The 26,500-nt window shown below is 36.0% G+C and overlaps 1 protein-coding gene across 1 annotated transcript in view; it reads left to right on the top strand.

The window, feature by feature from the left end:
• Window positions 1-2,335: 2,335 nt before the first annotated feature.
• LOC149532218 (uncharacterized) overlaps window positions 2,336-26,500 on the top strand; it is a 35,025-nt gene continuing 10,860 nt past the window's right edge. Inside the window, exon 1 of the mRNA XM_089808446.1 lies at window positions 2,336-2,440. Within this exon, the coding sequence (XP_089664572.1) occupies window positions 2,336-2,440 (105 nt within the window). The remainder of the gene's footprint in view (window positions 2,441-26,500) is intronic.

The following is a 26,500-nucleotide window of genomic DNA, read 5'->3' on the forward strand; positions in this document are numbered from 1 at the left end:
AATCATAGAAATCATGCCTAGTTGGTAAGGAATAAGCAGGGTTAACTCTTGGATGTTGGTTAAGTTGGATAGTGTAATCTAACCAGGCATCTTGAAGGGCTTTTTTGGCAAATTTGTCTTCTACTTTGTGGAGTTTGGCAATTCGAGGGCTTAGTGTTATTTCCTTTCTCTTCGCTGAAAGTTCTTGGTATCCTTGAGATGGCTTGATTTTGGCTTTGTGAAACTTTTTTTTGGGTTTGGGTTGTTCTGACATAAATTCCTAAATCTACTTGGCTTTGAGAGATCTTAGTTGTTTTGCTTCAACTTGTTCAACTTTTGGAACAAGCAGTGACTATGCTAAGTATGCCCAAAGCTAGGATTGACCAAGTTTGGCAAACATTCATTCAACAAATAAAAAATCAAGCAATAGATAGAAACAACCAAATAGAAGTTTTTGATTCTTAGAGTGTGATACTTGCACTGAGGAGTGTGTATGTTTTACAAATGTTCTGATCAGTCACTTCAAACACATTAACACCCTAGATGGTTGTTTGCAAGGCTAACAGTTGGTTTAGCTAGGGAGTCTTCAATATACCCAAGGTACGTGAGGCCCAAATCTGTAGATAAAACCAAAAAGATGTCACACAGCTGAGAGGAGTGGTAACCCACTTCTCCTCTTTCACTTTTCAAGGGTATAAAGTTCCTTAAGGCTTAGCCTGAGTGACAAAATATTTATTTCAAGAGAGGTGTCGTTGGATTCACCTCTCAATTTTTATACTCTGCTAGAATGCTGGAGTTGAGGTCATCCAAGGGGTGATGAAATCCCCAAGTAGGCCTCCTAAAACTTAAACAAGATTTTGGATCCTAATCTTATGCACCCAAGATGGCTTCAAAAGACGACAATGGGAGAGAAGACTTGGATGATCTTGGGCTAAAAAACATGTTTGTTCTTTTACCAACTGACTCTTATGTGTCCTGATCTAGACTTTGCAAGAACTCATGTTTAAGACACAAATGTTCAATTCCAACTTTGAAATGCACCAACAAGGAAAAATCGATCGAAGAATGCGAACAAGAAGAAGGGTTAGGGTTAACAAAAAAGTAAACCCATGCGCTCGAAGGCCCTCCACATCAAGTATCAATTAATTTCTTTTAAGACATTCAAGAGTTGGTGTGATTTTGTTTTAAGCCCAAAAAGAAAGATGCGTAAAACTCGATTTCAAGCGCACGCCCAAAGGCCCTCCATGTCATGATTTTTTCAATTATTACACCTAAATGAAGTGTTAGCGAGACTAATGCTCATTCAAGAGATTTTCTAACTTAGAAAAAACACTAAAAACTCAAGTGAGTGGAGTTTGATTTGCGTAGAGCACTTAACACCTTCTTAGGTAGACTCATCTCCATAGATGGCACTGAGATTGTAATCAATGGTTAAATTGATGGGTGATTAAAGAGGGTGAGTCCAACTACAAACTCACTCAAAGTGTCGTTAAGAGTTTTTATAACTTAAAAAATTTTTAAAATGTGGAGTTAGGTTCTTTTTATGCCCAAAAATTGAAGTGTGAGATATTGCAATGGTTAATTGATCTTTTGCATTCAAGATTGTGTTTGTTTTTTTTAATCATGCATTCCAAGAAAAACTTTGATTTTAATCCATGACATTCAAGATTGTGTTTGAGCAAAATTCATTCAAAGAAAATGTGTTTAAGAATGCAAATTCATTTTTCAAGTGCATTAAACCATGTAAGGAGAACCTGCAAGAAAGATGATTAGTGATTTCATAGATGCTTCAACCTGGAAAGCTACAAAAGCCAATTTGATTAGTAACCCAAAAATCTCAAAAATTTGAAGCTTAACTATGGGAAAAATAAAATCAACTTTTTTTGTTCTTTTTCCTAGGCGTAAAAATGTTTAAAAAAATCTCTACTCTATGGAACCACCAAAAGTTAAAATTTGATTTTTACTCTTTTTTTAAAAAAAAATAAAAGGTGCAGGAATAGAGATGCTAAAATAAAAATGCAACAATAATAGGCGAAGATGTCAGTTCATCAGGTGAAGATGCCAAAGTGCGAAGACACTGAATTGCGGAGATGCCAATTTGCGGAGATGCTGAACTACAAAGATGCCAATCTAAAGAGATGATAGAGAAAGAGGCAAAGATGACAATTCAATTTGGCAGTGCAAACAACTAAAAAATCGGTGGAGATGCTGAATTATGAAGATGATAGTTTAGGTTGGCAGTGGTGGAGATGACAGGTTAGGTTACAGAGATGACAGTTTAGGTTGGTGGCAGCGGAGATGACAATTTACCAGTCACAGACGATAGTTCACCAAGTGGAGACCCTAAACTTTGGAGATGACGGTTGAGGTTGCAGAGATGACAGTTTACCAGGTGCAGACGACAGTTCACCAGGTGCAGATGCCAATCCGCGAAGACGCTAAACTGCGGAGACGACACTGCGTGAACATAACTGAAATGCATGAGTTTTTTCAAAAAAAAATTATTTATTTTATTATTTTTAGGTTTTAGAGGGTATGTCTTTTTCCCAAGTGCGCCCTTCAACTTGCAAAAATACGCAAAACACCCTACAACCCACTCAAACAATAATAAATGTTAGATAGTTAGTTTATAAGAACAAAACATAGGACGAAATGGATGAATAAATGACCCATAGTGGGGTTCCACCAGGCATGCCAAAATGTATATACTAATATGTTAGCAAGAAACACTAATCTATTTAAAGAAACAAAAAATTAACTAACAAGATCAATATAACTTTTATGAGAGACTAAAGAGGAACCCCTATTTAAGAAAGTGAGCCAAATGAATGGACTCTCCCAATAAGAATTAGCTCTTTGCTTTTTAGATGAGTCTAAATGAAGGAATGGTATGTATTCTCAAAGGGCTTCAAGTTTGCTTCAATGGTGAGGATAGATAATAGCAATTTGGTAGCTTTGTGAGCTCTCAATTTGGCATTATAAGGGTATGGTTAAGGGCTTTGGCTTCTCAAACTAGCATTATAACTTTAACTCAAAGATTGTGATGATATGGCTTGGGAGGGTATTCAATTTATAGGCTAAGGGCTTGAGGGTTTGAGAGCTAAGATGCAAGGATGGGAAAAAGCTCATGGAGGGCTTAGATTACATGAGAGGAGAGCACATGGATTGTGCTTCTTTATAGCCAATCAGGGAGTGACACATGTCATAAGGTGAGAGGATGGAAGAAAGGGCAAGGATGAGTCAACAGAGGAGGCTCAAGGGATAATATCTTCATAAAGACCCTTCATAATGGCTTTTAAGAGCAATGAATGGGCTTGTAAGAGTCTTTATGGCCTTTGTAAGAGCATTGAAGGCTTAGTGGTTGGAATATTTTGGAGGGAGTTGAGATTGTTGACTTTGCTTGGCTTAGGAAAGTCTTAAGCTTGCTTAAGGAATGTGACAAGCATAGGGGGTGGGATTAGAGCTGATTTAAGATTAGATTAGGGATGCTAGAGATATGCAGGTGGATGGCATTCAATGAAGGTGGGTGAGTTAGTAGCTAAGCTTGGTTAGTATGGGTGGATGGGGTGGATTAGGCTAAAAAGGGGGTTTAGGGATAGGCTTAGGGTTAGAATAAATAAAGTTTATTTATCTCATAGATTTGGTTTGAGGAGATATTTATTAAAATATTTTTAATAAATATGAGAATTAATATTTAACCTTAGTTAAATATTTTGAGTTGGCATTAAGGGTAGAAAATGACGGGATTAGCCTTTAATCGAAACTAAAAAAGGATTAGAAGTTTTTGGAAGAAGTTAGTGATCTTAAGGAAATTGGCCAAATTTTGGGCAAAAAATAAATAAATTATTTATTTTGGAATTTTTGGTCAATTTATTAATTAAATAATTAATAAATAAGGAAATAATGTTTAAATAAGATTTAAACATTTTTGGGAGGGATTCCTTAATTAAATATTTTTAATTAAGATAAAGAGATTTAATAGCATAAAAATTAATTAATTAATTAATTAAATAATTAATTAATAAATGATGATGTCATCAGGGAATTTTCAAAAAATAAAAATACTTTATTTTCTAAGGAATTTTAGGTGTCTACAACTACCACTTTGACTTGTTGCTTCTTCTCCTCTTCAAGGTTCCCTGGCACACCATAAGATGCACCTATTGCTGTTGTTAGAGTAAATAATTATTTATTCTATTTACTTAAGCTTACTTAGGTAAGTGCATTTATTTAATATTTTGTATTTAATGCATGTTGTGGTTAGTTGTTGACAACACGAAAGTTTGTTCCCTTCTAGCATGTTCCACCTTTTGTGGATGTGCGTTGAGTTGTCAAGATTATCTTCTACCACCTTCTAGCTTGTTCTAGAAGATTTCTAGAGCTCTTTATATTTGAGTTCCCTCATTGTATTTTCAAAACATTATCACTTCTCATTGTAAATACATTTTCATTGTGTTTGCATATGTGGTCTCTCATGTTTATTTAGAATTTTTTCCCTTGCTCCATTCTCTTCCTCTGCTTGGCTTCTCTTTGACAAGTTCTTACATGCAGGTGATCTTGGGTGTGTTCGAAGTTGGCTTTCATCAACTCCAACATGGTATCAGAGCCTCCCTACTACTGCTTCATTGAAGATTTTTGAAGTTGTGATTTGGAGTCACAAACCCTAATTTGTTTGTGCATTTTTCTTCAAATTAGAGGAGCACCAAATTTTTGGAGCACATTGAGGCCAAACGGACATCGCCATTGCATCTAAAAGGCCATTTGCAATTAGGATTCATATAAAACTTTTTTTGTTTGGAGACAGAGCTCCATGAGGGAATTTTTTTTAGCTCAACAGGCTACCATATAGACTATACAAAATTTTGACAATTTTTAATTTTAAAAAAGGTTTTTGGGTGCACCACCGGGCGGCCACACACACACCACTGCATGGCCACTGTCGTGCTGCTCATAGCAAACACAGCTGGCAGCACCATGGCTTGGCCACCGCTTGCGGGACACCTTGGCGCCACCCTCCTGTGCCACTCTCCCTGTCCAGTCTACCACCCTTCACCCAGTCCGACATCAGTGTGACCTCAGCAGCTATAGTGTATAGCTTGCATCAGCAACAGTTGGCATTTTTGCATAGTCAGCACCTGGGTGTGTCTTCTGCCCAATCACAGTGAACTCGAAGCTAACACATGGTAGGTCAATGTGGTACATTGCCATGTGGCCCCTGCTACGTCATCTCCTCTGCCACATGGCATCCACATGGATCCTTTTTTGTGATGACGGCTAACATGGCCATCAAATTTTTTGCAATGATTTGTTGACGTTAGCATGACATCATCACTACATAAGCCTTGCTTACACATCTCTTAGGGTCATTTTGGACCTACTTGCAATTTTTTGGCCATAACTTGAGCATGCGGAGGTTATTTTTCGATCCAAAAGAAGTGTCGAAAAGCTGGTTCTAAGATAGAGACATTGTGTAGGTATTTTTTAGTTTTGATGCTTTTTTATTACCCTTTTTTTAGTTGAAGTTTGAAGTCCTGCTTTTGACTCTAGCAAGCATATCTTTTGCATCCCATGCCTATTTTTTGAAAACTTTATATTTTTGGAAAGTTGATTCTGTCACATTTTTAGAAATATGGTCCTTTTCTTTAGTTTTTGGTCCATGCTCTTTCTATCATAATTTTGGCATTTTTTCTATATGGTGGATATCTTGAGTATTTTAGGCCTGAGGATCATTTTCTTGGCATGGATTCTCTTGTTTTAGGCTAAACTTTATTTTCTTGTAGCTCTTTTTTAGTTTTGATCATTGTAGCTATCATTTTGAAGCACTTTTATGTATCACACTAAGATAAAGTGCCACTTTTGCATTTCGGGGGTCATGAACATTGTTTTGAGTCAGTTGTACATGCACTATTTTCATAAAGCACCATGGGGGGGATAGTTGTTTGTTTTTTTAGGCCTTATCCCTTTGTTAATTGAGTGTCCCTTCCATGACATTAACCCCATGCAGAGTCAGTTTGATCGTGTCTTTATAGGTGTCTCTACCTCTTTCCCTCTCTTGTCGTTCTTGGTTCATCTGCAAGAGACTTTTTCCCACCTTATCAGTTCCTTGTCATCACACTGCATCTAAATTAAAAGGGGGGGGGGGGGTTATGCTATTATTCTAATGCATCCATGATTTGATGGTTTGACAGTGTGAACTATGTATTCAGTGGTTGATCCTATGTACAAGGAAATTACAGTGGCTAGCTACCTATGCATTTTGGTGAGATGAATCATCTACCATATAGACACGCTCGATTCATGCCTTCTTCTTCCATGGAGGTTCTTTGGATTTGCAATTTTTTCTTCAGTTTGATAGATTTGTGACTTCTTCATACTTCAGTGATGCTTCTTTATGATCACTCCTTGTTCCTATTTTAGGGGACATTTCCCTAGTTGGTGTAATACCCCAAAATTGGCTCATTGCCATGATACCAATTCTGGTCTATTTTTTATCAATCCTAAGTCCTATTTCACTAGAAAAATTCTTATTCTGCTACTCGCTACTTGACTTAAATGTCAGATGTAGACAACCCTAATCTACATTCATCATGCTTATTATTTAATTCCTATAGTATTTACTCATATTAGTTACATTAAACCTATTGATTAATATTTAATTTAATTAATAAGTATTTATACTTTAATTAAATTATATTATATCCTAAGGCTAATGTACTATGGAATTAAATTTATTTAATTTAATAAATATGCCTATTTTAATTAATTAAACAAAATTATTTAATTAAATGGAGAACTTACTTCTAATTAATTAAACAAAGTTATTTAATTAAATAAGAAAAGTGTCTCTAATTAATTAAATAGAATTATTTAATTAAATGTAAAAGGTAATTATGAGAGCATATCTCATTTTATTAAATTAAATATCTCTCCAAAATCCTTCTTCAGTTCAAAAAAGGAAATTCCCAGTTCACTGTTGATCAAAAAGAAATTAAATCAGTTAACTCTTTATTCTACTCAAATTAAATCAGTTAACTCTTTATTCTACTCAAATTAAATCAGTTAACTCCTTTTTCTACTCAAATTAAATTAGTTAACTCTCTTTAATTTGGGAATCTTCCTTTATGACTGAACTTCACGTTTAATCCTGACCGTTGATTGAAATTGATCTCAACTGTTGATGGATTCCAGGAAAGTCTATTTAAGAGACCCTCATCTCTTCATTTTGGGAGGAGGTTGAATGAGAATTTTCATCGAATTGCTATTGGATTGTGCATTCATTTGAGATCCCTACTTTCATATTCATTTTCTATCTTAATTTTATTTAGCATAATATGCATATGATTAATCTAGTTTCCTTTACTTGTTCTTAGACTAGAATGCATTTCTCATTCTAGATTAATCTGCATAATCATACAGATTAATTTCATTTCATAAATCCTTCATTCTTACAAGGTTTGGTTGCTTAAACACCTCGAATCTAAGGATATTTGACAAGCAATTCCCTTTAGATAGAAGGCAACAGGTTGCTTTGCAAGCTAATTTTTGGATGAACAATCCAATGTTCATTCCGGGATGAATTCGCATACAAAGACTGTGTTGAAGTGTGTGTGTTAGCAAAGGCCACATATTCATGCATACATTTTTGGCACCCATCATGGGGCTCGAAAATCAATTTTTTTTGGCATTTTTCTATTTTTTTAAATCATTTTTTTGTTCTTTGTCCGTACTGTTCCGTAAAGATTCAAGAATCTTCGTTTGAGACTATTCATTTTCGTGTGAGGATCCAAAATATTTGCACAAATATTCTTTTCGAATCACGTGAGAAAATTCTTGGGCACATGAAACTTTGCACGAAACTTGTTTCTTCGTGCGAGACAGAAACAACTTCATGCAGGCTTCGAATAGTTTCACGCAAGATAGAAACAACTTCACGTAGGCTTAGAATAGATTTGTGCGAAACAAAAATAACTTCGCGCGAGACTCTGCTGACAGATGCTATTTTTTGCATTGATTTTTGTGTTTTCTAGTTTTTCTGCTAACTGCTCACTATTTCTGGTTTTTCTGTGTTTTCTAAAATTTTTCAACAGCAATACAAAAAAACAATCTTTTTCAATTTTTTATCATTAAAAAAAAATCTATATAAAAAAGAGAGAGTATAAAACGAATTTTGACTTTTGATGTTTTCATAGGTTTTAGCATTTCTAAGCTTTTTTAAGAGTATAAAAATGAACAAAAAAAGTTAAATTTTATTTTCCCATAGTTAAGCTTCAGTTTTCACTAACATGTTTTCTCTTAAGCATCTTTATTTCCATTTTTCTAATTTTTTTGTAGCATAATAGCGGTTTGTAGGACAATTGAAAAAGCATGATAAAGTTGCTAAAAATAAGTAAAACATCTACTAAGCATGTTGCGAGGATTACCAAGTAATTCTCTTTAACTGATAACACTTCATTTGGAGCTAAAACAAACATCTTTTGTGTCAAGCTTGTGTGTATTTCCTTTCTTGTTCTCATTTTACAACACATGCATAATTTGATACTAGGTTGTGATCTCTATTAGTTTCATCTAGCAGGCTTAGTTATTAGTGATAGATCTAATTAGCTATCTTGGGTTATTGGACTCGATAATCTGCCGGCCCCTCATTCCACCCTGTGGTTGCAAGATCAGCACCATGTTAAAAGGGAGGGATCTACAGGAAATAAGTGTTAAATGCTCCACTAGGCAACCCTTTTGTGCTTTCTAGAACTCACTAGTTTTTGAGTTGTGGACTCATTTTGGCTTGTGTGAGGGGTTAAATGTTCCACATCTTTGGACTCACCTCGCATTAGTTAAAGCGTTAAGTGTACCACCTTATGCTTTTTGATTGCTTTTGGATAGATTTTCTTTCGAGAATTAACATCTATACACACATAGTAATTAGGCCCCCATGAACACTTTTTGTGGATCTTGAGGGAGTGGGTTCCTAGTGAAACTCCTCTCTAAGATGGATTCCTTTTAGTTGGGGAGGATACTTTGAACATCTCATAGATAGATGAATCTTCAACTAGTTGATTGAGGCATCCTTTTCTTCAGAGAGGTTGATAGATCACTGGGAGTTGATATCATAGATCTTTAAGAGATAATCTTAATTTAGCATGTCGAATTAATCTGTCTGCTTTGATTGGGCTAAAGGTGAAAAGGTGTCAAAACTTTGAATATAGAAGCTAAGTCCCCTTGTGGTATACTATTGTGAGTCAGTCACCTTTGGAGAGGGTTAACCGTAGCAGACAATCCCTCTATAGGGAAAACTGCATTGACGAAACCTCAAGCGATAATAGCCATTTTTGCCATGGTAGTGACAACTGCTATATAAATGTCCTTGTGAAAGAAATCTTCATGGGTGTGGTTCATTGTGGGTTGTCAAATCTCCCTAGTAGCTCTTGAAGATTAAGTTCTTAGACTATGTCAAAACCTCGATGCATCGAGGTTGGAGGTCAACCCTGTGAGTCATAAAAGTTGTAGAGTCAAACCATTACTAAAAACCTTAGAGAGGCCAAATTTTATTTTCTAGGGATGTATACATGATTGCAAAACTCTTTGAAAACATACACAATTAGCTCTCTTAAGAATCAATGCATACTAAGTCACTTGATTGTTCATGCGCAAGGTTGCTTTTGCCCTTGCTCATTGTTTTCAGACATGCTTGATATCACCTGCTTTTTGTTCTACGTTCCTGTTTATCTGCTTGCTCACTAAAAAAATCAAAATTGTTGTTTGTTAAATTGAACTTGTCTCAAAAATCTGCCCAATCTACCTAAAAAGTCTAGAAATCTTGCCAAAATAAGTCGTTGTTCTAAAACTAATCTTCTTTCTCATGCGAAAACTTTTTTAGTCTCGCACAAAATCATTTGGTCCTCACGTGAAATCATTTTGTTCTCACGTGAAATTAAAATTCTGTCATGAGTCTTCACACGACCCTATGAGCTTTCTTGTGCAAAATTAAAAACTGTCACTGAACTTTGCATGAGACATAAACTTCTTTGTGCGACTTGTAAATTTTCTTCGCGCGACTTGTAAATTTTCTTCGCACGACTCGTAAAGGTTTCTCGCGCGAGATCTTGTGTCAACATTTCCACTTTTGGTCTAATCTAGCTATCTACGATCTGCATGCTACCCTTTTCTATGTCCTTTTATCGCTCTCTGTCTGTAAATAGTCCCAAACAGTGGCATCCTGCTTAACTAATGACTTGCAATCCATACTTTAACTAGTCTTGTCTCTCATTTATCTTGCTCTTGTCCTTTAGTGCTTGTTTTATTCTGTGTCATGATAGTCATAATCTTTGACTATTCTAGCCTTCAAATCAGACTATTCATACCTTAGTATACTGCACTCTTATCTTGCTTTTCTGAGACTATGTTCTAGTGTGGTCCTTGTCTAAGCTGTTGTTTTTTGTCATTGTCTATTACTGTGGTAACTTGACTTATGTTCTAAAACTTGGCTGTCACTACTTGAAACATAGTACATCAAAATGGCTAACAACAACTGTGCTAAATCCAATATTCCTCGTGAGGAAGAAAAGCTACTTATTGCAAACATGAAGCAACAAATTCAATCAATGAGCTCTCAACTTGATAGACTAAAAGAAGAGGAAAACACATCATAGAACAAATTCTCCTTGAGAGAAATTTTCCCTTCCTTCTATGACAATGAAAAATCACATTCTTGTGATCTCGAATCCAACATATCTGATAACACTTCACAAACACCCAAGAAATCTAGAAATATCTTTGAAAACAAACCTTGGGAACCTAAACCAAAGCATGATTTCACACCATTGGGAAAATCTTATGAATTAACCTTGGAAGAACTTCTTGAATAAAAACTCATTACTTTACCTTACCTCACTTTGGTGGGAGTTTCCTTTATGAGTAACTATTGTGTCTATCATAGACATAATTTAAATAAAAATTCCCATTGTAAGGAGCTGAAAAATAAGATCCAAGATCTCTTTGACAATGGTATAATTCAAAAATCTAAGCTCTCAGCTACTAAAGATTCTACTCTCAAGAAGGATCAACATCATGAAACCATGTGTAGCAATGGTTCAAATGCAACTTTTACTTCTTCCAACATACATCCACCTCTTCCAACATACATCCACCTTCTAAATTGTCCAAACTTTCCAACACATATTCACAAAAAGAACTCACTACTCCCCCAATTGACTATGTGTACCCTCAAAGGCTGCCTCTAAAGGAAACTCAAGCTAATCTTGACTTAGCTACAAACCTCTCCCATACTACTCAAAGAAAAGATCCAAAACCTCCATGTCTTTCTCCTCCTATTATCCCCAATCCAACTATTCCTCCATTGTCCCTTCAAGAGCCTATTATGGAGACTCAAGAAATATATTTGAATATAGATTCAGATACTTCCTCATCCTTGGATTTGGTTTCATCTCAAGAGGACCACTTAAATGATGAAGAAAAAAGTGTTGATCAGGACCAAGATTCATTCATCCCCTTTCAAATCTTCCAAGATCTCATGCCTCCATCTCAAGAGCCACATAGTCCTCCATCTCCCATGTCATGCACCTCTACTAAGCAAGATCAAGATATTCCTTCCACCATCCTTAAGGAGATTATAAAAGACCAAGAGAAGGATACTTTTCCTATGTTACCCAAAATTCCTTTTGAAGAGAAAAGTGTTCCCTCACTCTCTTATTCTACCTCGCTACATTCACTTTCAAACTATGCTCAAGCTTTAAATACTCCTGTCAAAGGTATTGCTCCTATAATAGTTACTCATAAATCTATTGATGGCTTTGGTCATATTGCTCACTCTAAAGATGCTGATATCCATACTCATGGTCCACTCACATCTTCTAAATCTATCCTTGGTCCCTATCCATCTAAGATAAATCCTTCAAGTCTTCCATCCATATTGTGACCTTATGTTCCTCTATCTCCTACTTCCACTCTTAGCCCATTACACATTCCTCATACCCTACCCCAAGATCAACAAAGATACACATACTTGAACTCTTCACATTCACCTTTCCATCTAAACCAGTCACATTGGCCTCATTCATCAACAAGTCCCAAGTCCTTTGGAATAAATTTGGATGATCAACTCCAACACAAGTGCATGAATCCATCCTCAAAAGTTTACTATGTCTCCTTTAATTGACATGTGAATGTTAAGAAGGAAAATACACAAAAGAGATCACAAATGTCCACTATTCAAAGAGCTCAAACAAAGAAATTATGGGTTTTTAAAAAAATGCATTCCAAAGCATCTAATGAAAAATCAAAATCTATATGGATTCCCAAGTCTCTTTCGAAGGACTTGAATATTGAAAAAAAATCAAAGTTGATATTCAAGCTTCCAAAGGTTTCCAATCCATCTCCTTTCCAACATCTTCCTAAAAAGGTTTCAAAACCTTCTACTCCACCCCTCTCCAAAATGGCTTTGCTACCTCATATATCTAAGCATCAATCTATTTCATCCATATTCCCTCCATAATTCCACTACCCTTCAAGGTGTGTGTCAATGTTGATCTTGCCTAATATCTCATCCACCCTCATGAGATTCTCTAAATCTTATGCCTGCTTGCCATCATTGCTTGTTTCAATCTTCCAAAACCAACAACCTTATCCTTCATCTACCTTTCATTTTCCTTTCATTTCCCTTCCATTACCTTATTAGAATCTTTGAGTGTACCTTGCTATAGCCTGGCTTATCATAACTTATCTTTCTTATAGGAGCACTATTCAAATTGAAGAAGGCTTGAATTCTTTCCAAAAAGTCTAAAAATCAAAAAAAAAAAAAAATGAAAAAAATAAAAATGAAAAAGTGCCTTGGTGAAAACCACTTCTTGTGGCACCTTGGTAGCAAAAGTAAAGATAAATAAATCTGTCCTATGGTGAAAACCACTTCTTGTGGTGCCTTGGACAAGTACCATGATGAAAACCTGGTAAACAGGCATCATGCGTAATTCTTCCATCCATGACATCCTACCATGATCTTGCTTATCCTTCAGATGTCCTCATTCCTGAAGTCATTCACTCATAACCTCCATAAAAAAAACTTTAATGTCCTATTTAGTTAACCCTTTGGTCTTGATCAATGAAAGAAAGAAGAAAACTTGATTCTTAGCAATCTCTTGACATGGTCATTTTCTTGGATTACTTACATGATACCCTTCATTACACCATGAGCTTATATTGTTATATCTTTTTCCATAGCTTGGTTAATTTTATGAAGACTTTCCTTGAGGGTAACATTCATTGCTTCATACTCCTTGTCTTTCCATTCACTTGCTTGCTGCTACATATTTTCTTACACCTTGCTAGACACTGGAACAAAATCAAGGTGATCCTTCTTGAGAGCTAGTAATCTTTGAAAAATCTTAAAAATTGGAAAAAGTTCTGAAAAAATTGTTACCCTAGTGAAAACCTAGCAATAGGTGCCTTGGTAACACCAAAAAAAAAAAAAAAAAAAACTTGCCAAGAAGGTAAAAACCTGGTAAATAGGCACCTCTTGTTCCCAATGCCTCATCTTGCAGCATATCTTCTAGCTATTCTGTATAGTCACTTTCACTTTCTTGCTTCTTGCTCATGTATCCATGGATTGAGTCTTGTCATAGCTTGGGGGCATTCCCCCTTAGTGTCACTATTTTCAAGATTCTCATAGAATCACCTCCGCGATAGTCACCAGTGGTCCTCACTGTGTCTGCCTACTATCACTAGTGTCACTGTTTTTGAGATTCTCATAGAATATCCTTCGTGACAGTCACCAATGGTCCTCATTGTGTCTGCCTACTATTGCTAGTGTCACTCTTTTTGAGATTCTCCTCGTAGAATCTCCTTCGTGACAGTCACCAGTCATTCTAACTGCATCTGCCTACTATTGCTAGTGTCACTCTTTTCGAGATTCTCCTCATAGAATCTCTTTTGCAATGGTCACCAGTTGTTTTAGTTGTGTCTACCTATCATTGCTCGGGTCATGTCTCAAGATTCCTTTATGGAAGATCTCTTTTGTGTAAGTGACTAGTCGTCCTAGCTATGTCTGTCTATTGTTGCTTATTCCTCTTTAGGTTCTTCATCGTGAAGGTTCCTCTTTGACCTCAGTCACCAGTCATTCTGACTGCATCTACCTACTATCGTCACCTACTGAAGAGATTTCTTTCAAATATTTTATGGACATTGACACTTGACATCAATCCCGAATACATTGAACTCAAAAATGATATAATTGTTTGGATATGTTGAGCATTTTCTTTGTTTTCTTTGTTTTTCTTTATCATATCTCCTCGAGTAACTCGATGATGTCATCTTCGACTAGAGAAGCAATGATTGGGGGCATGATCTTTTTCTTTGCTTTCTGTTTGCGATTTAGTTCCAATTAGTTGATACATTCCTATAAAAGGGGTGTCCACTATAAGAGCCTCCATCTTGTATTGCATGGTCGGGTGTACCTCGACTCCTTTTATAAGAGTACATCAATAACATTGGTGCTTCTCCTTGTTTGTTGGAGTGAACTCTTCATGCTATAGTAAATACTAATACTCGTCCTACTAAGTGAACGTACAGATCACTATGAGTATATCTAGCATACTTTTGTCTCAGGTTACGAACACAAGGGTTGTTATGAATAGAATGAATACTGAATACTTAGCATAAGAGGGATCTCCCATGTGTTTGGTGTGCCTGTCATGCAAGCAACATTTAGGTCATCCTAGCATTATGCTTTGATGCTTATGTTAACTTGCTACATTAAAAGGGACAAATGTTCTAGTCATTCTAGCTTCTTGTGCCTCAAATGCTTACATTTAATCCCGAAAAACCAATAACATATGTTATATTCATATTTTCATGATTGCAATGTCAGTGGAAATTGTATAATGTACCAGCTTTATTTTATATCCAGTGATGATAAATTGTTGAGGCTTAGTAACCAGACCTAGGGTTGCATTTAATATAGTCTTGCATTACATACTTCATTTGTATAACCATGTAATTTGATGGTCATTCTGTTCATACTCCACATGCATCAGATTCCTCAATGACTACACAAATGATTGATTAATCACTCTTTTGGCTACTTTAGTTGTTCTGAACCCATTTTTGGGATCGAATTTGAAATTTGACACACTTAAGTCGCTCAAAAATGCATCTTACAATTTTGGGACCAATGTGATCGAACGCTTGTGCAGTCCAATTTTTTTTGATACTTTGTAATTCTTGGAATCTTTTCAACTCAAACTTGGTCTTTTGGATCTCGAAATCACTTCGGATCAACTTTTACATTTCTTCATATCACTTTGATCTCTCCAAATTTCTTTAGATCACTCTAATCTCTCCAAATTTATTCAAATCACTCTGATCTCTCCAAATTTCTTCTAATAATTCTGATCTCTTTATATTTCTTCAGATCATTTTGATCTCTTCATATTTCTTTAGATCATTCTGATCTCTTCATATTTCTTCAGATCATTTTGATCTCTTCATATTTCTTCTTATCATTTTGATCTCTTCATATTTCTTCTTATCATTCTCATCTCTTCTTTATTGTTCAAATCATTATGATCTCTTCTACATTCTGTTGAATCTCAGATTTCTTATGTATCTATAGCTATATTGCTTTACATCTATTTCTGGTGTGTCATCTTTCAATTTTGCTCTCGAGGGGGCAGGATGATTACATCATTGAATACCTATTGCTTGGGGCATCTGGTTCCCATCTTATGTCCTTATCACTTGGGGCATCTCATCACTCAGGCATTTTTTTCCCTTCTATCTAGCATCTTTTCCATCTATCTTATCTTTTCATCAATTGATCAACCTTATAACAACTCTTCTCAGAGTTCAATAGAAAGGTATTGGGATAGTCTAAACCCTGACTCCTGAGGATCAAGCCTCATTCTGGGGATGATTCTATAACTCATGATTGGACCTTATTATCTTTTTTTTCAATCTCTTGGGTATCTAGGTGTTCTATCTGTATCCTTGAAGGTTAAGCTCCATTCTGGAGATAATCTTCTAAATGCTTTCAATTTTAGGTATCTAGACGTTCTGTTTGGATCCTTAAAGATTATGCTCTATTCTGGAGATACTCTTTTATATGCTATCAATTTTAGGTATCGAGGCATTCTTGCTCTATTCTAGAGATAGTCCTTAAAAGGTTATCAATTGGTCTCTGCATCATCATCTTTAGAACCAATCTCATCTTCCAATCACGTTTTCTAATTTTTCTTTGAATTGAATGTGTTGCTCGCACATTCATTCAAAGAGGGGCAAAATGTAATACCCCAAAATTGGCTCATTGCCATGATATTAGTTCTAGTCTATTTCTGATCAATCCTAAGTCCTATTTCACTAGGAAAATTCTTATTCTGCTACTCGCTACTTGACTTAAATGTCAGATGTAGAAAACCCTAATCTGCATTCATCATGCTTATTATTTAATTCCTATAGTATTTACTCATATTAGTTACATTAAACTTATTGATTAATATTTAATTTAATTAATAAGTATTTATACTTTAATTAAATTAAATTATATCCTAAGGCTAATGTACTATGTAATTAAATTTATTTAATATAATAAATATGCCTATTTTAATTAATTAAACAAAATTATTTAATTAAACGGAGAACTTACTTCTAATTAATTAAACAAAGTTATTTAATTAAATGGGAAGTCATTCCTAATTAATTAAATAGAATTATTTAATTAAATGAAAAAGGTAATTATGAGAGCATATCTCATTTTATTAAATTAAATATCTCTCCAAAATCTTTCTTCAGTTCAAAAAGGGAAATTCCTAGTTCACTATTGATCAAAAAGGAATTAAATCAGTTAACTCCTTATTCTACTCAAATTAAATTAGTTAACTCCTTATTCTATTCAAATTAAATCAGTTAACTCGTTTTTCTACTCAAATTTAATTAGTTAACTCCCTTTAATTTGGGAATCTTCCTTTATGACTAAACTTTATATTTAATCTTGACTGTTGATTGAAATTGATCTCAACTATTGATGGATTCCAAGAAAGTCTATTTAAGAGACCCTCATCTCTTCATTTTGGGAGGAGGTTGAATGAGAATTTGCATCAAATTGCTGCTGGATTGTGCATTCATTTGAGCTCCCTACTTTCATATTCATTTTCTAGCTTAATTTCATTTAGGATAATATGCATATGATTAATCTAGTTTCCTTTACTTGTTCCTAGATTAGAATGCATTTCTCATTCTAGATTAATTTCATTTCTTAAATTCTTCGTTCTTATAGGGTCTAGTTGCTTAAACACCTCAAATCTGAGGATATCTAACAAGCAATTCCCTTTAGATAGAAGGTAATAGGTCACTTTGCAGGCTAATTTTTGGATAACAATTCAATGTTCATTATGGGATGAATTCGCATACAAAAAATGTGTTGAAGTGTGTGTGTTAGCAGAGGCCAGATATTCACGCATACAGTTGGAGGCTTCTTCAGTTCTTCACTAGGTTACCTCTTTTTGGGGGAGGGTTTTTCCCACATGGTTTTCTCTCTTTCCTCATTTTATAGAGGTTGCATCTCTTTGCTTTGTAGTTGGGTGCCTAACATGGCCTCATTACTAGGACCCATTCTGCATTTTATCTTAGTTTTGTGAGCTTAAGACATTTCCCTAAGTTGCACTTAAGGGGGGGTGTTAGAGTAAATAATTAATTATTTATTCTATTTACATAAGCTTACTTAGGTAAATGCATTTATTTAATATTTTTTATTTAATGCATGTTGTGGTTAGTTGTTGACAACACGAGATTTTGTTCCCTTCTAGCATGTTCCACCTTTTGTGGATGTGTGCTGAGTTTTCAAGATTATCTTCTACCACCTTCTAGCTTGTTCTAGAAGATTCCTAGAGTTCTTATTTGGGCTCCCTCATTGTATTTTTAGAACATTATCATTTCTCATTGTAAATACATTTTCATTGTGTTTGCATATGTGGTCTCTCATGTTTATTTAGGGTTTTTTCCCTTGCTCCATGATCTTCCTCTCCTTGGCTTCTCTTTGATAGGTTCTCACATGTAGGTGATCTTAGGCATCTTTGGAGTTGGCTTTAATCAACTTCAATAGTTTCAAGTCTATCAACATGCCTATTTTTTTTTATAGGGATGCTTTGAATATTAAATGCATTGAAACCTTCAAGAAAATCCCATACCCTATTTTTATAAGACTTGAGCAAACCATTCTTGGTGGTATTCTGATTTCTCACTTGATTAACCACCATACACCCTTAAGGCTTTGATTCCTCTTCTTTGAGAAAGTAGGAGACCTTGAATCAAGGATTCATACTCAGCTACATTTTTACTGCAATTGAATTGGAGCCTAAAGGAGAAGTAGTACCTTACTTGTGCAGGAGAGATCAACATCACACTAGCCCCTGATCCAATCTTATTCCTTGATCCATCAAAGTAGATACTCCATATCCCACTTGTATCTTCTTTAGTCTCTACAAGATTGGGAACTAGAGCATTTTTCTCTAATATACAATATGTGTTGAGACCTATCTCAAGAGTTTCTGACATAGGGTCAAATTGATACGCGTCAGCCCATTCATCTAACAAAAAATTAGGTATCTCTACTAGGGAAGTGGTGGGCTCATTCACTATGTCATTCTCATCCATTTCTAGAATAGGGCAATTCATGTTGATAAGATTAGGGGTGTAGGGTTCAGTATGATGGAGGGCTTGAGGCTCTGCTCTGATTGAAGCATTGGCTCCATATCTCATCTTAACAAACATATATGACTAGTTAGAAGATATGTAACCACCTATTTGGGTAGTGAAGTCCCTTCAGCAACAGAGATATCTTGGGTTATAGTACAACTAGGGCATGCATGTAAGGCCATCTCCACATTCCTAAGGATCCCTATATTCTTGAGAGTACTACCATCCAACTGTAATACATCCCTAACAATGGGTTCATATTTCATTCCTAAAGTATCAGCAACAAACCTAGGCATTACTAAACTGCTAGCCCCTGAATCAATCATGCAATTATGGACTAGTTTTCCCCCTATAATTAGGGAAACATAGAATGGAGGAGGTCTAACCTTTTTACTTATTTCTACCTCCTTTTATGGTTGTACTAGACTTGTGGCACTTTCCATACTAGGTGTCTGATCCTTTGGTTCAATTCTTTTCAATTCTTGCTGCAGCAACCTCTTTTGCATGGGTATAGTAGCAACAACATCCCACATGGAAATATTCACCTTTGTCTTCTTCATTTTCTCTACCACACTGAATGATGTAGCAAGTGCCTTGGTAGAGCCCTTGGGAGCTACAATTGTATGAGGTTGAGATGGAATAACCTAAAGATCACTTGTATCTTTTCTGCCATGATTTTGCCTTTGCTGATGAAAGGTACTTGATTGATTATTTGTTGATTGCTCATGAGATACTACATTTGAAGTTGAGGCCTGATTGGGAGGAGGAAGAACAACATCTTCCATAGCTCTTCTTTTTCTTCTAGTGTTATGAGCAATGGAATCCTGGTTTACATTACAATGCTCCTCCATCTGATGATTCATAAAAGAGCAATCACCGCATCTTTGCATATCTAAGGCATGTTTAAATTGGTCCTCCTTGTATGATTGTTGTGTTGCAAGCTTTTGGATTGTCAAAGCCATAAAAGATTCAGCCTTTTGACACATACAATAGGCATAGGAGTAGTTACAAGAGAGACAAAAATCTTGATCTAGAGCCATATTGTTTTGAGGGACTATGGCCTTACTTTAGTTTACATTTGAGGTTGAAGCATGGCCACCCTGCCTGCTCTAATCAAAATAATTGTTCCAATGATTAGGATTTAGAGGGCTACCACTACTTGGAGTTTGATATTGCAATTGATGAGGTTTACTACCTTGAGCTTGTTGTCTTTCTAAAGTCACCACCTTGTTGCTTACTTTTTACATCATAGAGAAATTATTCTCCAACCTCTTTCCTTGATCTTCTAACTTCTTCCCATGATCTTGCAATTTTTTTTCTAGGTTCTTCTCTCTTTTGCCCATGTTTTGCATCAGAGATTGTATCATCTCTTTGATTTCATCTATCCCATTTGAGGATGTGGAATCTTGAGGGACTGGGACAAGGGATTGTGATGTAGAAGTTGTGGGAAGGGAAGCCATTGCTGGTTGATGATTTGGAACATCAGGGAAGAAAGGCATATGAGGCCTTGGAGCTAACTTACCTCTTTTTATTAGGATGTTCTCTAATTTTATTGCTATATCATAAGCATTAGGTAAGGTATCTCCTCCCATTTTTTGGATTGTGGTGGCAATATCACTGTTAAAAGCTCTAAGGTAATGCAAGAAGGCATTACCAGGGGTAGGCTTTACTGAAGTAGGTATTCTATCCCATGTCTTTTGAATTATATAATTAAAATCAGTCATACATTCATGGGGGGCTCTTTTTATAGTAGTCAACTACTCTAAAAGTTACAAATTGTCACTTTTATCCTCAAAATGTTTGCACAATGCCGCTCCTAATCCATTCCAATCTATTATAGAACCATGAGCTAAACCTCTATACCATTGTAGTGCTTTTCCTTTCAAGGATGAGGCTAGGAGCCTAACTACAACATCATCCTCTTTAATACCATGGATATTGCAAAGATTTGCAACCTCTTGAATGTGTTCTGAGGGAGAGATAAAAGTTTCACCAATAAACTATGGTATACTTTTGAGGGCAGATACTGGTATGTCATGTCTTTGGGCTAATAAGAGAGGGCTCCCACCATTAAAGGTGGAAAAAGTATGAGCTCTAGGAAACACCATTTAGACAAGTGATCTATTGATATGTATTGATGGCAGTCTAGGCTGAGATCTAACAATAGGAGGAGTAGAGATAGATCTTGTAGGTGTATTTGTTACTACTACACTCCTAACTAGTGATAAAGATATTCTAGTCTTCCTTCTTCTAGGGTTTTAAAATGAAACCTCTTGGTACTGAAACTTACCTCTAGAAGATGCCCTTGTTTCAGCCTTGGGCATGAATCACTACAACTTTGGTTTGGAACTAGATATGTGTTTGAAGCTTAGAGTCACTAAGTACTTTGAAGAATAAGCCTCTTGAAGGCTTAAACATTGAAGCCAGTACTATCTCCTCGGTATTGATCTTGAAATCTTCCCTTTTGACACCAGTAGGCTTGAAATTTTTTGAAAAGTTGTCCCACCAGGCATTCCAAAAACTATTGTCACTTAGGTTTGCACCTTTGTCCAAAGCCTATGCATGAGGACAACCTAGTGAAACATGGAAACAACCTCCAAGCTATGGGACTTGAACTATGAGGTTGAGTCTCTAGAGAAGGCCACTTTCCTCTTACTATCAAGGTGCACCTCACTACTCTTAGAGAGAAAAAGGGAAAAGGAGAGCATGAAAGCAAATCTACTTAGTCTAATCTAAAGAGGTGATGCACCAAAATAGAGTGTTTAGACCAAACTCTGCCCATATATGCACTATTGAACCAGAATGAAACTAAGGATATACACATTCATACTTGCTTTAATCTAATAATCACATACAGATCAATAGACCAAGATGAATGACATAAGGAAAGAGAGATTCACTTATATTACCATTCATAGGCCAAGGAGATACAGTCATGCAGATCATAGATCTCTACAAAACACTAGTAAGAGGCAAAGAATTCTTGCACTTTCACACTAATGGCTGAAGGAGATAAAGTAGAATATCATACAGTTCAGAGGTAAAGGGAATTTTACATTGGAATTGCAGAGTAACAGTAATGAACAATAAGGAATGATCCAACCCTAACAAAATCTACAAAATTTTCCTTTATAGTTTAGGCATAACTGGGATTTTCCCTCCAAAAATATCCTGCAACCACTGCCATCAAGTCCTGCAAGGAACAATAATGAGAAAACCTAATCTGGATGTGGATCTAGATGCAATGATTTCTGATCTTGGTTGCAACAGGGCCTTGAGAAGACAAAAATGACACAATTAAGCTATTCTGACCAGGTAGATAGATAGATCGAGGGGGTAGAGTGTTCTTCTTTGTTTTGCATTCACTTCTAGTGGTTGGAAATGATCATGAAGAATAGATCACACAAGAAACCCTCAACTTCCCTAGTTCATATCTCATGAATCAAAAAGTTAACCTAGTTGACCTATCTTTGGCACTAGGATGAACCATGTGGGCCAACAGTCTTTTATCTTTTCGCCACCCTACAAAGTCTCCCTGAGTTGACCATGTCTTTCTCTAACTAACTACATCATCTTCCTAAACCCTGACCGCAATGGCTGCAACATAACTACCACCCCCTTAACTATCAATCTTGTCTGAGCCCACAAGGACACATGTCACCTAGGTGCTATGTCGCTATGGGTAGCCTTTGATCACCTTTCCATAGTGAGATAGTGCCCAGTGTTGATTTTCCTTAGATTTGATGATCATGGAGACTCACCGTATTACTGTGCTTGCCTTTAAACTTTTGGGCCCATGAAACACCTCAATATACCTAGCATCTGACTCAGCCCAAACTAGTACCATCCTTGTAATTTCATAATCCTTGGCCCCACTGATCCACCTGGCAAAAGGGCGCTATGTCACTAATGTTGGGTGATGTGATGTACTCCCCTACCCATAGGTGGTTAATTATGTGGTGTTCTATTTTCACTAACAGTCATGGCTTTTGGTGCAATGGTAAATGGGCCCTACAATTGGTATCAGAGCCTGGTTTTTGGCTTGGTTATGGGTTCAAATCTCCTTGGTGCCTTCTCGAACCGCATAAGCACTTGGTATGCACGTCGAGGGGGAGATTTTTGGGTGATGTGGCGTGTTCCCCTACCTATAGGTGGTTAATTATATGATGTTCCATGTTCACTAATAGTCATGGATTTTGGTGCAATGGAAAATGGGCCCTACAACTAACAATAAATTCCTCATAGTTCTCCATAGCAAGATAGTGCTTGTCATGGATTTCTTAGATCTGACGATGATAAAAAAATGGTACAACTACACACTCAGCTAGCTGAATGGACCAATAAAAAATTTCTAGTGTACTATGACCCATCTAACAACATGCCATCAAGGACAAGCCCTAATATTGCTTTGGAGAAGGGTGGGCCCATTACGTCATCTGTGCCACACATCGCTAAGGCACTATGTTGCAATTGTTAAAGTGTTCACAGCTTTTCATAGCGACATAATGCCAACCACTGATCATGTCACATCAGATGGTGAGGGCTCATCAAGTACCTAGCTGCAAGGAGGGCAGGTAAATGACATCATCTGGGACACATGCCCTCCAACCACTTTCCCACATTTTTTAACTTCCTTGCACTTTGATAATGCGGGAATACACCAACCTTTGATCTGTGAAGATCTGACGGTGCATAGAGATTTGTAGAACTACATATTTGGTAAGCTAGATGGGCCAATGAGATGCCTTCATCATACTTTGACTCATCTAAAAATTGCCATGGAAGATAAGCTTTCAATACCTTTTGAGAAAGTGGGCCCATGATGTCAACTGGGACAAGTGTCGCCAAATTGCTTCCCTGCATTATTTAATTTTTTGGCATCTTGATAATGCGGGAAAGTTTTGGCCCTTGATCTATAAAGATCTAATAGTGCACAAAGATCTATAGAACTACATATTTGGTAAGCTAGATGGGCCAATGAGATGCCTTCATCGTACTCTAACTCATCTGACAACTGCCACATAAGACAAGTTGTCGATACCTTATGAGAAAATGGGCTCATGACCTCAACTAGGATAGGTGTCACCAAACCACTTCCCCACATTATTTAATTTCCTCAAATCTTGATAATGCAAGAAAGCACCAACCCTTGATTTACCTGCATCGGATGATGAACATAACTTGTACTTTTTGGACCTCTGCAACCATCTGCCATGACATCACCTAGGACACGTGTTGCCAAACCACTTCTATGCAATATTTAATTTCCTCGCATCTTGATAATGCAGGAAAGAATCAGTCCTTGATTTGCCTATATTGGATGGTGAACATAACTTGTACTTTCTAGACCTTTGCAACCATCCATCATGACATCACCTAGGACACGTACCACCAAGGCACTATGTCACTATGGGTATCCTTCGAGCAACTTCCCATAGCATGATAATGCCTACCATAGATGTTCCTTAATTTGGCAGTGAGCAAGATGAGTTCGACCTATTAGTTTATTGACCAATACAAATAGGCCATGTGTCAACCTGTGTGACGACCCTCGTTTACAGCTTGCTAAGGGAAGTAGGACCCACAATCTCCTAATGTCACCGTAGTATCATTTTCTGACTGGGCACTATGTTGCTATCTACAAGGGGCAAAGATTTTTTGATAGCACCATAGCACCCAGTGCAGACCTATCAAAATTTGGCATCGAGAAAAAGGGGAGGACCCACTGGCCACATGTCATAGAAGGGATTTCCCACATTATTTAAAGATTGTGCATTTGGAAAATGTGGGGATGTGGGGAAATGTAGATCATGGAAGATCTAATGGCGAGGGAAGCTCCACGCTAGAAAAAATAAAACATAAGATTTTTCATTCAAATTTTTGATATTTCTTGGACATTTAAAATAATATTAACTCTAGGAACTACCCGTTGGACAAGTTGGGCATTTAAAATTTGAATTTTTGGTAGGAGACAAAAAATGGCAACACAAACTTCATCTCTTCACACCACTGATCAAAACCTTGTAGAGCTGCCACCTCTTTGCAAAAGGATAAAGAAATCAATGTTGTGATTTAGTTTTTACACTTCTATTTCTTATAACAATAGATGCAACAACACCTTAAATTTTATCAAGAACCAAAACATCATTTTCAAGAAACTATCAAAAGATTTAGATCTTCCCATACAACTTGAAATTCCATCAAAATATTACAATGAAATCAACTAGGAATAAGCTAGTATAGAGATTTAGAGTAACCACTCATGCTTGTGAGAAATAAAACATAATTTGTCACTTGAAAAATTTTAACTAGACCTTCTAATTAGGAGACATACAAATCATCAAACCACTCTTGTAGATTTACAAACTTGAAAAAGATAACACAACCTTGTTCATCCTTAACTCTGATTTTACAACACTCTAGAAACAAAATCTGACTGAATTGATTGAAGATGAATACTCTTAGCAATACAATTTAAACTCAAACTCAAAGATATTGCTGAAAATGGATTAAACATTATTGGGAGACAAGAATACTCAACAAAGAAATGGGAAACACCTCACAACCTTGCTGCTATAGAAAATTCTTCCTTCTATATTGAATGCTTTTTTTAATTCTAAAGGTTTTTTTATCATACAGATTCTAAATATGTTATTTATACCAAAGATTCAATTAATTTTAACAATGAATTTCTTCATAGACTTCCCATAAGAGTTTCCATTTTGTTGGTATTTTGAAACATCATAGTTTCAAATTACCCTGATGAGAACAAGATACATCTAGGGGCAGCTATTTCCCATTTTCAACATACCCTTTCAGACACTGGACCAACTATAAGGCTAGACCCTTCTTCTACTTTAGGCTCTGCAAAACCTAGGTGGGTGGACCTCAAATTCACTTATATAGTACCAGTACTAAAACATACACTTGAATTTAACAAAGTAGATAAAACTCTTAATCTTCTAATAACTAAGCAAAGATCCCAAACATGAAATAGCTAATAGCATGGCCTAATAAATTGATAAGCTAAGTGAAGCCATCCTTTTAGCTCTTAAATAGAAAAGGAAATGGATGATTGATTAAATTTGATTTCAACAAAACCCTAAATATGCAACAATAAGAACAAGTTGATCATGTAGCTGATCAATGCCTTATCTATTGGGCAATTCCATAAATCACACAAACATCTATGATATTAGTGACATATTTCATACATCAAAATATTAGATCTATCTTATCACTTTATGAATCAAACGTCTATGTCCATAAAGACCTCATTCTCATGAAATATCCTTCTCAAGTAACCAACAACCCTGTCAAATACATCAAGCATTTACTTGGCCCTTTGTTCCAACAATAAAATATATTAGACATACAACCTTGAGGGGATGCAAATGGGTCACAATTATTTCTATGTAAACCATATAATATTGTAGATTACAGAGATAGGAGATGAGAATTAGAATGAAATTATGAGATTCTTTCTCATTGTATTCATTTCTTTGAAACTATACATTCAAGTGCATGTAAAACAATTCATAAAACCACTAAATAGATTAGAACTAGCTATATTAGGTTAACTACTGCTATTCATACAAGAGAAATATGCTGAAGAATGTGGTGGAATCATGGCTGTGGATCCAACAATGTGGTCTTATAGACACATTGGAACCAACCTCATGGTCTTACAGTAAAAATTGCAAACCAACATGGTATCACAACAATGAGAAATTTTCTCCAAAACTAGAACCCCTATAGTGATTGAGAAAGAAAGAGATAAAGGAAAAGAATGAAATCAAAAATCTGATTTGGAAGTGACATGTGTCCA

Source organism: Cupressus sempervirens, chromosome 11, assembly GCF_028749045.1.
Source record: "Cupressus sempervirens isolate cs-2001-9-10 chromosome 11, ASM2874904v1, whole genome shotgun sequence".
NCBI lineage: Eukaryota > Viridiplantae > Streptophyta > Pinopsida > Cupressales > Cupressaceae > Cupressus > Cupressus sempervirens.